Here is a 14,563-nt window from a genome sequence, read left to right as displayed (position 1 = left end):
GAATTCAAACACAGCTATAGACATTACTGCACTTTGTGTATGAATTTGCAGTCACAATGCATCCCGAATGACAAAAATAGCTTCTTGAAATCTGATCTGCCTGTTTAGGCAACACTTTTCCAAAAATTTTAAACTATACAAACATATGGATGTGGTTTGGATCAGGTTTGTAAAAAATGTACTTTTTTTTTTTTTTTTTTGCTGTTTAGACAACAAATTACTAAACAAAACCTTAGCAACTTGTGATATAGACAGCACATTTTTTGAAAGGGGTGGTTTGAGTGTAGTTTAATTAATTATAAATTATGAGTACAGTAACTTGTAGCTAAGGAAGTTAGTTTCATATTAGCTTCCCCAACACTGACAATAGCAGACTATAAACTTATAAAGTTATGTCTCATACGTTTAGACAGTATTAATGGCCTACCGGACTCCCCTGTCTGCTTGCCAATATTATTAGAGAACATTCCCAGCAGCTCTGTGTCTGATTTGAGCTCTTTAGACAGCTCCACCAATCGCTCCTCACAGTTCTCTGAGGATATGGAAAAGAGGAACATTACTATCAGGGTCTAATGGTTGTAATCAAAGAGGAGGGTTAGTATAGCTGTACTCATGACTACTGGTCATGAATGTGAAATGGTAGTTATGTAATACTGATGGAAAGAGAGACATAATATAGTTTTTGGTGAGAAGCATACGTGCTGCTACTGCTTTACTGGACAGTGGTGCTGCTAATGCACTGAGTGAAAGGTTCGATGATGGCTTCATCTGATTGGTCATAAGCTGTCTCCTGTCCCGCTCATCCTCTAGCAGCCGTGTCGTTTCCTGTCGACTCTGTTTGCTCTTGTCCAGCAGGTCTTTTCCAAAAAAAGCCTCCTGTAAGCAAAGATACTGAAGTCAGAGCACATCTATATTAAAATATCTAAAAACAATTTGTTTGCACCATGGCAAGAACCAGCAACAAATTACTTTTATCTGTAACGAAATGACTAAAACTTAATTACAGTTACTTTAACTCATTAAAGTTTAAGTAAACATTTTTGAAGGTATCACTTTACAATAAGGTTATATACTTTACATTAACATAATGCATTAGGTATCATCAGCTTACAATAAACAATTTTATTTTACAGAATTTCTTAATCTTGTTATTGTTTATAAAAGTCGCAAGAACCAATGAGGTTTGATGTTTTTGACGTGTTGCCATATTGGTTCTCTTTCAAACATTCGTTCGTTATCTCACTATGGGAGAACGCTTTGTGCGTGAAATTATGGAAGTAATTTAAAGCACCACGTCTGTCCAATGACAGACAAGTCACAGCAGTGACCAGGAATATAAACCTCTGTCACCTGCCTTTGCATCATTCTTATTCTCTTCCTCATGAAGATCGAGTTGGATGCTATCCTTCAGCAGAGTTTTTGGATTATTGACGTTTTTCAAAAGGTCGAGCCATCTAGGTATGTCGCTAAATGTGGTGATATTTTCAGAAACTGTAATTGTTCAAAGAATTTACCAGCATGTTACAGTGTGTAATCTCACTATCTTCTCTTTCCACATTACCAACGGACACAGTTGGTATTATTACTGCACCGTTGAGGGGTTATTTGTCGTATTTAGTTATGATAAATATGAGAGAGTTAGTTTTGACCTTGAGCTAACATGTCGCGAGTTGGGAGGATAATCACTGGACCATGGCACTGACTGCAAACCAAGCAAAGCAAAAGAGAAGGAACCTTCTCGCATGTGTGTTTGGGGGGCCATGATTTTGGATAAGGACTCGCACCCCCTGTGCATCGCTTTCCTGGAGGTAATATATGCACAGATATCCTTGGCTAACCCAGAATGCTGCCCGCACTGCACTAATTACCTGTTAAGGGTTTATGAAAGGCAAGTGCTCAGCTGCAGGAAAGGAGAGTCGGCTGCGGGAAAGGGAGACCAGTATCTTTCCCTGCTCCCAGTGGAGAATGAACATTACGGAGGAGGCCTCCCCGAATCTCCCTCCTCTTTTCAATGTCTCCATTGAGGAGACATGAGAAGAAGAGGAGGAGGATGACTAAAAGATCGATCGCCTTCTCGAGGATGAGGAGGAGGATGAGGAGAATGGGATCCTTCCAGCTCAACCGTCCAGGCCGCTGAGTGGGCAAAGCAGGGGCTCACCCATGGATCTCGATCTAATCGAGATGTGCCGTAGGGCACCGGCCAAGCTTTCTATTGACTGGCCATCTCAACAGATGGAACAGGGCACAGAAAGGAATATGTGTGATGGGAAGAGGCTGCCGTCATGTCTCGCTCCCATTAAATAGCTCATTCATGACATTTCGGCGTGCGTGGCAGAGATGAAAAGGTTTTGAGATAAACCTTTTTCACATAGGGTGCCCGTCAAGGGTTTTTCAGGCTTTGACATACATAAAATGCAGGAAATGGGCATGTCAGGGCCTGCCCCAGTGGAATCGTCGTTTTTTGTTTTTTTTTTGTTTTAATTTATAGCTCTTTCAGTGAGGGCTCTGAATGCTTACCAAGCCAAACTGCTAGATGAAATTGGGAAACAGATTGATGCTGGGACCCCAAGCAGTATTGGAGGAAATCTGTGTTATAGCGGACTTGAACTTACACACTTCTTGAGGGGCATTTCAGAGATGCGGCTGCAGCATGAGCCTCTCAGTGGTGGGAGCGAGGGCATTATGGTTGTGATAGTCAAACCTCTGATAAAATTGACTTTCTTGATACCAAGTTGGAACCTAAGGCTTTATTTAGGGCATTAGTCATGGCCATAAGGCAGCACATCGATCTCTGCAAAAAAGGAGAAGCATTTGAGAATGTTTCCCTCGCAAGGTCATCGCATGCCCGTTTCAGCCGGGTTACGCAAGCTTCGCAGCCATCAAAAATGGGGACAGGTGGGTTTTCACCCCAGGCCGTCCACCGCACAGCAGGTGCCAACCATAAACACACAGCCAAAACCGGCACAGGCAAAGAAGCTGTCCTTCACTGCAGCAGCCGCTAAACATCACCCTGCCAATCCACAGGGAGGGAAGAAGACATGGGGATGGAGCAGTCGCTCTATTTGGGGAAAAACTGTTCAGTGGCAAGTTTGGTTTGTCCAATTCACAGTTTAAATGGTGTGGTGGCACAGGTTCAAGGAGTGCCCTCTGTGTTAAACCTCCCCTCTCAACCCACGGGGCAGATTTATTGTCAAGAGGGAATCACCTGTGTAGAGAGTGGAGGCTTCCCCCACAGGTGTTGAGTCAGCTGTGGGAGAGATTCGGGCAGGCTACTGTAGATCTCTTCTCATCCCACAAAAACACTCATTGCCCTCTGTTCTCTCTAGGGAGCAAAAATGAACCTATGGGTGTGGATGTGCTGGCACACCTATTGTCAAACAAGCTATTAATACGTGTTCCACCCTCTGAGGTTGATCGGCCCAACTCTAAAAAGTGTAAGGGAGCATGGTCACTCAGTAATACCGATTGCCCCATTCTGGCTGGATAGATTAGCTCCTATCTCATGTGCACAGAGAGATTTTTCACTCTCACCCAGGCTGAGTAGCTCTTTGGGCCTGGCCATGAGAGGATGAATTTCAATGCCACTGGGTTGCCTCTGAGGGTGATTAAAATGATTCGGATTTTGAGAGTGGCCCAGACGCGATTGCTACATGATTGAAGTGGGGTGTATTTGAACAGTGGTGAGCACAGAGACATATCATTCCCTTTTTATGTTCTATAGCAGATGTGCTGAGCTTTCTGCAAGACCTTTTGGATAAGGGTAGAACATAATCTACTGTTAAGATTAAGATCTTGCAACAACATTGGCATGCCATGTTGGGTTTGACTCAGGAACAATGGGTTAACACCCACTGGTAAGTTCATGAAGGGTGTGCAGAGGTTACAACCGGTCTCAAAACCACTGATTCCCCCATGGGATCTGTCCGTGGTTCTGAACCACTCTCTCAGCCCCCATTCTAACCAATAGAGAGTATTAGCATGAAGCATCTTTCTCTAAAGACAGCTTTATTGTTAGCTCTCTCTACTGCGAAGCATGTGAGTGAATTCCATGTTTTGTCAGTTTATCAATCTTGTATGCGCTTTACTCCGGGGTTTTCCAGAGTGACCCTCAAGACAAATTTCTCATTTGTGCCAAAGGTGAGCTATTCACCATTTAATGGCCAATCAGTGGACTTTTTAACTTTTCACCATCCAGTGTTTCCCTCATCAGAGGAAAGCCCAGTTTGCGCCCTGCATGAGTACACAGAAAGGACACGTCTGCTGAGAAAAAGTAATCAGCACTTTATATCATGGGCTGACTCTCATAAGGGAAAACCTATATCACGCCAGCATTACTATTTATATAGCTATAGTTTGGAGGTGTTTTCATTTAATATTCTGAGTCCAGCTGCTTTGGACAGCAAATCTGCAATTCGGGAATGGTCCACATCCCATAGTGAGACATCGAACAAATGTTTGAAAGACAATGTAAGGCTACGTATGTAACCCTGGTCCTCTGATAACAGGAGTGAGTTATCTCATCGAACTTCCCTCCTTGCAGCAGCACAGAGAAGAGATATGCTAAGATTAACGTAAAAGCAAGTAAAAGCAGTTTATATCAGGAAGGCGGAGCTTCCTGTTTACTGCTTTGACTTGTCTGTCATTGGACAGATGTTGTGCAATAAATTGCTTCAGTGATTTCACGCACAACGCATTCTCCCATAGTGAGATACCTCACTCCTATTATCAGTGAAACGGGGTTACATACGTAACCTTATTATTGTGCTCTGTTCACAAGAGTGGATCAATGATTTGATTTCAGAGTGAATAACTACATTAATTTCAGTCTGTGCATCATACGAAGTGATTAAATGCCTTCAGAAGACTTGGAATATGATGCACAGTTTGGACTAATTTTATTACATTCTTGGATGCTTTTTAAAGCTTTAAAATTAGCCACTATCAACAGCTATTGAATGAAAATCAGCGATTGAGTCATTTTTTTTAAATATCTCCTCCATATGGGTTTAAATAAGGCAGAGGCTACTTGCAAGTGTAAATAGCAACAAAAAGCATCTTCTTTGAACTAAGTGAAAAAAGTGTTAAATGCTAGTTGCACACTTGTACTAATAGTGCCAGATACTATTTACACTACTAATTAAATAGCAGTGTGTTTATTGTTCATTGTGGACGTACACAATGCAAGTAAATTTGGTTGTCAGTTCACCTTTTAGTGCTTAATCCTGTTCTGTACACACACAGTTTGGTAAAAAATGAGAGTGACAACCGCATTCTACAACTGAATTAACTCCCAAAAAATTCAGGTAGTGATAACCCTATTTAAAAAAATTCCACACAGGGTGTACGGAACCGAACTGAACCACTAGTTTTTAATGACGTGATTAATGGCGCGTGTGAGATATGTCTGTCTTGTTCTGGTGTAAATCACACTTTCAGAGGTATGTGTCTTCATTCATTCATACATTTCAGTCTGTCTCTCTCATCTGTAGTTTCTCTTATCAGCCATGTGGTCTCGGGGAAACCCGTATATTACAGTCCAGAGCGCGTGTGCTGTTAAACAACAGCCGATTGCGCATAAACAAAACACAGCAATTCTGTCGATGGCAGTTAACTAAACACTGTCATTTGGAAATACATCTGTGACGGATAATCTCTTTGCTCAAAAACAGCTAACAAAAAACGTGTTAAACTGGTGGCATTCATGTTTCACTTGTCAATCACTGCAATTGCGGGAGTCCGTCCTGTATTCCGTACACACATGGAACGATAATTTAAGGGATTCACTCCCGCATTTAAATGCAGTTGTTACTCCCAAAATTTTGTAGTGTGTACATGGTCCCACAGACACCCTACACCCACCCCTAAACCTAACCCTAACCTTCCCTTACAAATATGGACCATGGTTTTACTACAGTAATCAAAGTATCACAAATGGTATTTTGTAGTAAAATCATAGTAACCACAAAATTAAACTTACTATATTACTATATTAACACCATACTACTGTAGTAACTTCACGGTTAATTGCATTAAAACTATGGCTTCAACCAAAAAACATGGCTACTACAATATTATATTAGTAAAACCATGGTTAATTTTCCATGGATTAAATCTTTCTCTTAACTCCCTGACCGTCACTGTGACATTTCACTGTGAGGAAATCAAACTTCATATTAATTTTCATTTATTATTATAAGTAGTAATAAAGGAAATATTAAGAGTGGAGACAGGAAATAGGATGCAGAAAAGTGGGAATCAAACCCAGGTCCTTCCGCACAAAAAAAGCACATTCACACCATCTTCACACTACATCATTGCAGTGACACTTGAGGCCACAGTTTGTCTTCAATTTCTTTCTACCAGAATATTTGAGTGTAAATAGCCGCACAGTGTGACAGGTGCTATTTACACCTAGTGCAAATAGTCACTCCATTCAAAATAATGATAGAATTTTCATTTTAGGGTTAACTACTCCTTTAAGTACTATAAATTACTGATGAAAGCAGGTTTGCTGGAGATGACTGACAGTGTGGCTCTGGCTCTCATATAGAGTTAGAGTTCACTGACTGTCACGTTGTGGTACCTCCTTAAATGAGCTCATGTTTCATTCTGTCTCAAAGCACTCCAGCACAGTCCCACAAGACACACAATCTGTCAAGACACACGCTCCTGCACGTGTGCACAGCATTAACATGGACAAGCACGAAAAACAAAATGCCTGCTGTATCAGTGGTTATGCGACTTCCCACGGCCTCGCCTGTTCCGTCATTTCGGCTCAGCTCACCTGACAGCTTTCAGCTCTTGAGAACTGGCCTGGCTGTGTTATTAAAAGCCTCCATTTTCAATAACTGATTTAAAGTGGCTCTTCTGAGAAGCACCTTTAGGTTTGAGTCTCTAGCTTGATGGTGATGCAGAAGCTAGCATGTACAGCTAGCATTAGCTTAAAGTTTTTACCATACAATTACATAATTTCCCTCTTGATGTTCCTGAACATGCTTTCATGGGCTGGAAATTATGACGGTATATACTGTGGCAGTAAAAATGTGTCCATCTAAAGAGATTTGGCAATACCGTTTATTCACATAAAGATATATTTGCACAGTTAGCAGTGGGTAGGACTGCTATTTAATGTGAAGCTGTTTTTGTATTGATGCCAGACTTAACATTCATTTGTTATGAATAATCATATCTTTTCCTTTGTTCCAAATGAAAAGAAAAATAACCAAATGAGATGAAGTACATTTCATTTGTAAGGATTTACTGTAATTCACTAGATTGTAAAATAAAATAAAAATTACTTGAAGTTCAGTCATGAAACTCTACATGGCGCAAGCTGATACGTTTTTTGAACTTGTTATCGGTAAGCCAATTGGCTCGTTTACATGTGACATGCTAAGCCAATCAGCAAATCAACTTATGTCTCTCTCTTTGTCTAACATTTAACTTACTCAGTTATGGAGATAAGCTGGATTCACTGCAGCATGCTGCAAGAGTGTTTCTCTGAAAGCCTCCTCCTCCCCAGCACCACTGGTCTAGATCTGCTACATGGGGATTGTATGTATGAATAATTGTGCAGCAGCATGTCCTACATGCTACATGCTTTGTCTAATTTGCAGCAGCAACAGCATGTCCACATGCTTAACACAGAATGTCTGTGTATGTTTTAAAAGTAACAAGTCTCCATATTTTCTCTGCAACAGCAGCTTAGCAGCAGCAGCATAGCATATCTAGTCTGCCAAGACCAAAATCCTATTAATATGTCAAACCCATATCAAAATGCAAAATCTTTCAGAGAGTTGTCATGACTGAAATGGGCAGTAAAAATTCAATTTCCAGTAAAAAAAATAGTAATATACTGTATATACCGCTACCGTGACATAGAATTACTCATACCTTGATATAAGAATTTGGTCATACCACCCACCCCTTATGCTTTCTGTCATAAATGTCTAAGTCAGCAAGTGGGTGCACAAGGGAGTCTACAACAAACCCATAAGGTTTCTCTTGAGACAAACTCCAAGAGGTCGAGCTGTTTACAGAAAATTACATCATCTAATGCTCCCAAAAAGTCCACGTGTCAGACTCGGTTAGACAAGATCCCAGTTCATCTACTAGAGTCGAGTGTACAGCACAAAGAGCTGTGGCATCTGGTGTTCATCTGTAGAAGTTGCCTGGTGACACCCTTGGATTTTGTAACTGTTAAGGTAAAGTGATCATCTGTGAAAGTTTGCTGGTAATTCTAGAAATGTGCTACTTAGAAATGGTGCATACAAAGGGCATTTGCTTCTCAAACCTTGAAAAGATACTCAACCATTCCTTTCTGGCAATTTTGATTGCTTTGTAATGAAACCAAGGACAACACATTTTTATCTTCAATAACCTTAAAGGCTTTGTTTCGTGAACAAGTCTGGAAATCTTTGTTTCAGGTTTTAAGCTTACTAAGTCAGGCATCACTATTAACATTGCACAATATTAATATAGCACAATAATGGATTTTCAAATGATAATATCACTCACATTAAAGTCAAACAAAAATAATTGCCTGCAACATAGTATTCTTAATCAAAGACACCCGTTCAGTGTGTTTAAATAGAAAAAACTATTGGAAAAACAGCACAGAGGCATGCAAAAACAGGTGTGAAAAGCCCCTAACTCACCCTATACTTGAAAACTACCCCGAACCAATACCCAACGGTTTGTCGGTACCGTCAGGCTCGGATCAGGTTAAAGAATAACCGAATAGTGATTTTGGTATTCGAATACTCCTCCAGCTTGGTCTTCTTTTTTGAATGGTTAAACAAATGTCAACTATCCATGCACATCCCTATTAGGAATTTTAACAAACACTTAACTTGCATGCAACTCATTCTGCACCATTTGTGCTATGATCCCTAAAACTGTGCGGTGTGTTTTGGAAAGGTTTGCTGTTCCTTTTGTAAGTGACTGGACATGTGGATTTGTGGATCCCATAGTCTCTAGACATAAAAGGAGAGCCATATCCAGGGACCAGAATATAATAGTGACTTGGGGTCTATTGAATTGGGCCAGCAATCAACCACCCAGAACACCCTAACACTGTGGTGACACATTTTGCTCAGGCAAGCACCACTCACAAATTCTTCAGAAACTGCACACATCTAGTAAATTAAGTTTATTTAAAAAGCTGCAAATACAAAAGGTGAAAAGTGCAAGAAAATGTGTCCTCTTGGTCTTAATGGCTGACAAAGTGCAAACCTGTAGATAAGTGGGAAACGCCTCCTCCAGTTTGGTCTTCTTTTTCCTATAACGCTTCCGTATTTTAACCTCAGAATTGTCGGGAAAATCAGACAAAGGATGTTTTTCATCAACTGGTGTATCAGGTGCTTGGTCTCCCCAACCTATCAGGACAGAAAAAGGAATAGGTATATACTCTATGTTCTTTACAAAAAAATATTGTTCTTTCAATAAATTAAGAAAGTGAGATGTACAGTACATCCACAAAAAACCCCAGAGAAAAACTAATACTGATCAATGCAATATATTTTTGTTGCCACAACGTAAGAACTGGTTTGACTTCAAAATTGTTTTTCTTTTCTTTCTTTCTTTATAATAAATAAATCAGTCCATGTATTTAATATTGGCACTTAAACAGTGGTTGAGGATATCTAACAGCTACACTATGTGGACACCATATATGCTTGAAAACCACAGGCAACAATTCCCCTTTTGCTGCAATAACAGTTTCCACTCTTCTGGGAAGGCTTTCCACTATACTGTATGCAGTAATATGGCTGCTGGGATTTGCTCTTTTTAATTCACAAGAGCATTAGTGAGGTCAGCCGCTGATGCTGGGCCTGGCTCACCGCTGGCATTTCAATTCACCCCAAAAATGTTCAGTGAGGTTCAGGTCTAGGCTTTGTGCTGGCCAGTTAAGTTCCTCCACACCAGATGCAGTAAACTAATTCTTTAAGGACCCTGCTGTGTGTACAGGGACATTGTCATGGTGGAATAGAAAAGGACTCTCCCAAACTGTTGCCACAAAGTTGGCAATGCCCTAGAATGCCAATGTATGGAGTAGCATTATGATTTGTCTTCACTGGAATTAACGGAGTAATCAAACTCGTTAATTAGAAGGGGGTGTCCACATACTTCTGGCCACATAGTGAATGTTCAAAAAGGGTATTCAAAAAAGAATGAACCTCAAAGATATTGAATTAAGCCATATTTATGAACTAACATAAGCTCCCAGCAAAAGTCATCTAGGGAAATAATTAGCTCAGCTGAAAGTGTTGAATGATGCTCACTCTCGTCTCTGCCCTGCAGGGTCTCAGAGCCAGTGGAGTCCTTCCTGCCCAGAGCTGGTTTGGTTCTTCCAGGGCCCGTCCGGTTCCTCTGTCTGACCATGAAACCTCCAATACCTGAGAAAAAGCAGACAATCATCAGAATTCTTTTACATTTCTAATTATGAATTTATGTACATACATCAAAAGTAGCATCTTTAACATACACTCAAGAAATAAACATTCACTATTATCAGTTTTACTCAATCTTCCCATGTTCATATTACTCCAAAAAAATTATGTAATCATGAGAACTCACATTAACTTAGTTGATTCAACTAAAAAGTGTCTTGTCAGCTTAATCCATTTGTATTACAGTTTTTCTCAATGGCTTTGGCTCAATTCTCGATTGAGAATTATTTTTTTTCAAAACATTAAGTTCAAATCTCTGAACAATTAGTTTCTTGTTCACACCAGATTTCTTATTCTTTTAAGCAAATTGCATGTGTTTTGGCACATGTGTGCAAAAGAGTATGTACAGTTGTCTACAATGTGCACAATTAAATGCACATGGCTTGCTGATCAAAACTGATGAGTTGATTCTCAGTGAAATTGTCAAACTCTTCACAACTTCTAAACATTCTTTCATCATGTGAGCCATCACATGCAAAATGATCCATTCAGTTATTAAAATCTGTCAGACATACATGTATATACCATAAATATCTTTGACATGAAATGTTTGTGATGTCTGCTAAATCTCAGGTCAGACCAACAAGAGCGACAGTATGTCCACCTAGAAGATGTGAACTTGTAGTGTTACGTATTGTGAGGAGGTACAATTTATTGGATTTATAGAACTACCACAGGTTTTACATGGATGTCAATTTGTGGCAATTTTCTGTTCACTATATAAGACTTTACATGTAAGAAATGTGGACATGAAAATGGGAATTTTCTGTTTACATGTAACACGTTGCTTCAAAAATACATTTACTGTATACATACAAATGTGTATGTCCTTTTTCTGTGTACTAGAGTTGTGTACAATATTGACTTATCCTAGTAAACTTTTACCTACTGTTGAAATCAGTATTTTTAAAGCTCAGTGTGATACACAATAGCATTCAGCTAGACAAAACTGACACTCTTGTATAGTACAGTAAGCAGTCAGTGTCAACAAAAAATGAACAAAAATGAAATTTGTATAAAACAAACATTTCTAGGGTTGAGTGCCATGATGAAAAAACATCTAAACATTTTGACCAGTACGGCTCACACGATGACAAAAAAACTTTCATTTTGGTGGCACTGGCCAATTTACTGACACAATAACTAGGTTTTGATGCTTGAATTGAATGTTTTGGTTGAGTTACTCCATTTTGCAGACATGCAGTAGAGTTGTGATGTCCCATAAAACAGTTGTGACAATTGCACTTACAGTTTAGAGAATGTTAAGACTGTTTCAGAAAATGAGCCAAAGCTATTGAGAAAAACTGTAATAGTGAGTTCATATTTTTTGTTTAGTTAACTGAAACTAGGCAGAGAATTTCTAGTTCCCAGCATGTTTTGCTTTGGACTCGACAGGGAGAGTAAAAGTTCAAATTAAGTGGTATTGGGGCCCTGGGTAGCTCAGCAAGAAAAGACGCTGACTACCACACCTGGAGTCGCGAGTTCGAATCCAGGGCATGCTGAGTGACTCCAGCCAGGTCTCCTAAGCAACCAAATTGGCCCGGTTGCTAGGGAGGGTAGAGTCACATGGGGTAACCTCCTCGTGGTCACTATAATGTGGTTCTCACTCTCGGTGGGGCGTGTGGTGAGTTGGGTGTGGATGTCGCGGAGAATAGCGTGAAGCCTCCATGCACGCTATGTCTCCGCGGTAACGCGCTCAACAAGCCACGTGATAAAATGCGCGGATTGATGGTCTCAGACGCGGAGGCAACTGAGATTCGTCCTCCGCCACCCCGGATTAAGGTGAGTCACTACCCCACCACGAGGACTTAGAGTGCAAAGGGGAGGAAAATAAATAAATAAATAAATAAAAACAATAAGTTATTTTGTGTGTCTTTGTGCAAGATTAATATAAAGGTATTAAGTGTTTTGATATGTTGAGATTTTCTGTTATTCTGTTGTAGCATTGGGGGTTACCATCATGGTGAAGAGTGGAGTTTGAGCTTTGGTTGAGGACCAATACACTGAGTATTTTACATATTGCTTTATTCAGTAAGCAATTGCTGTGCAAACCATAGCATAGTGACCAAGTTGCACTCAGTAGTACTTCACGCCAGCTTTTAGCATGCTAACATTTACTGTCACTAGCTAGCATATCACTACAATAGTTTCATTTGAGTTGTTTTGACATGCTGAATTTTGTTGGGTTTACTTGATTCATTTAGGTTTTCTCTACCTCTAGTAATTAAATTGAATTTACATGGCAATCTTAATTTAAGAAAACTAACTTCAAACATGTGGATCCATTGTCCATGATTGAATCAAGTTTTTTTTTTATTTTTTTTTTTAGTTTATCTATTAGCTGAAAATTTGTTAAACCCTAAACTAAATGTGCTGAATCTGAATTACAGCACATCTGTATCAGCTGCTACAGATATAAAATAAAAATGGCTGGTATTTTCATATCAAAACAAGATAATTTGGAACATTATATTAATACGATATAGTAGAGACAACAAATACATTTGTTTTTCATTGACACAAAAGTTACTAAATTTCCACCAAAAAAAAAAAGAGAAGAAGAAACTGTTTTAAGAGCAACTGTTTTGTTTTATCCTCCACTCGAGCATCTCATTACTTACCTGGGCGGTAGGGCTTCCTTTTCCTCTTCTTGCTGGCATCTGTATCTTTAGAGTCGTCTTCTGCTGTGGCTTCTCTTTCAGGGCTGGAGTCTGACTTCACCTCACCATCCACCATATCTCCTTCTGCTACAAAACACAAACAAATCTACACAGTTTGAAGAGGCCTTTTGACAGGGACGTGGAGGAGGTTATTTCAGAGGTGAAGCAAGTTACATTTTGACCCATTTTTTCCAGTCGGGCAAGATCGTGTGGAAATCGTTGGTGCTCGTGTGGTCGCGGCTCGTATCGTGTGAGAGGAATTACGAGCGGAGCCGAGTGGCTTACAAGCAGCTCACGACCTCCCGATCATTTTTTTAAATGTCAAAAAAATTTGGTTGCTGTCGGCTTGAATTTGTGAGGTGTGTGCGGCTGAATGAACCGATTTGCCGATCTACCTAAAGTTGACCAATCAGGAGAAGGTGTTACAACTCACACAATCAATGAAAACTGAGTGTTCATGAAGCTTTTACACATTTGGAGAAAATGGTCGTGTTAAAACTGTGTTTTTCTCATATTATTCACGACCACATCACTGGGAATGATTCTACAGAAATGCCATGCTGTTCTCTGCCCTTCAAATAAAATATTATTGTAAAATTTCCATCGTGGTCTATTTTTATTCGGCATACTTGCATTCGTTTCAGTTATAGGGCTACATTTAGCGGGGGGTATAGCATCTGTTATAATTGTATATGCACACGATAGCGGAAATGTAACTCTCCAAGCACGCGTCTAGTGAAACCAAGGACTTCTAGGTTGAAAGTTCTACCTGTCAATCAACCGCTGTGCTAAAACAAGATTTTTGACTTTGCTGTGTGCGGCTTTAAAGCGCATTCACATGGACAAGACCTTACGGATCTTCTTCAGAATGTCTGCTATCAACATGCAAGCAGTGACACAGATGAGAAGGACGTAGCCTACATCTAAAGCTGAATAGTTCAGGTAGTCTACTCCAATAAAATAACTAAACGTCATACTTGCGCTTAAATTAAATCCAAGTATAACCGACAGAAACGGTACGCGATTTTTCCACACTTTCTTTTTAATCTTGTACATTTTGTGCAAGTACTATAATCTTGTACTTTATTATCATGCAGTAACTGACAGCAACACACTGACGTTATGATTGATGTATGCAGTCATGAAATCACAGCCTCGCTTCGAAATCTAAATCTGACAAATGTTGGACAGCACTTGTAATAATTATCCAATAATTTTATTTATTTATGTTTTTTAAATCTGGCAGATGAGTTTTCAGCTAATGCAGCCCCTGACCATGCCAGTCTTCTTTTTTATTTCTAAATCGCAAGTTATGAGGAATTAAAGCAATGCCCTCCTCTGGCTTTATGTCTTATAATGAAAAATAGCGCAAAAATTAGTGCGATTGCTCTGGAATTCACCAGGTTGTAAAGTTGTGTCGTGTATGATTGCACCTGTACGATTTTCAGATAA

The 14,563-nt window shown here is 39.7% G+C and overlaps 1 protein-coding gene across 5 annotated transcripts in view; it reads right to left on the bottom strand.

The window, feature by feature from the left end:
* LOC127441623 (histone-lysine N-methyltransferase 2C-like) overlaps window positions 1-14,563 on the bottom strand; it is a 146,296-nt gene that overhangs the window by 43,299 nt on the left and 88,434 nt on the right. For 4 of the 5 annotated variants that reach the window (XM_051699226.1, XM_051699227.1, XM_051699231.1 and 1 more), the window contains 5 exons: window positions 13,073-13,198; window positions 10,284-10,397; window positions 9,235-9,377; window positions 699-876; window positions 428-532 (listed from right to left, as the gene is read on the bottom strand). In XM_051699226.1, coding sequence (XP_051555186.1) covers window positions 428-532; window positions 699-876; window positions 9,235-9,377; window positions 10,284-10,397; window positions 13,073-13,198 — 666 coding nt within the window. The remainder of the gene's footprint in view (window positions 1-427; window positions 533-698; window positions 877-9,234; window positions 9,378-10,283; window positions 10,398-13,072; window positions 13,199-14,563) is intronic. The other variant, XM_051699228.1, reaches the window with a different exon arrangement.

The sequence above is a fragment of the Myxocyprinus asiaticus genome, chromosome 5 (genome assembly GCF_019703515.2).
Source record: "Myxocyprinus asiaticus isolate MX2 ecotype Aquarium Trade chromosome 5, UBuf_Myxa_2, whole genome shotgun sequence".
NCBI classification, from domain to species: Eukaryota; Metazoa; Chordata; class Actinopteri; order Cypriniformes; family Catostomidae; genus Myxocyprinus; species Myxocyprinus asiaticus.
This window is presented reverse-complemented; position numbering and strand designations above follow the sequence as displayed.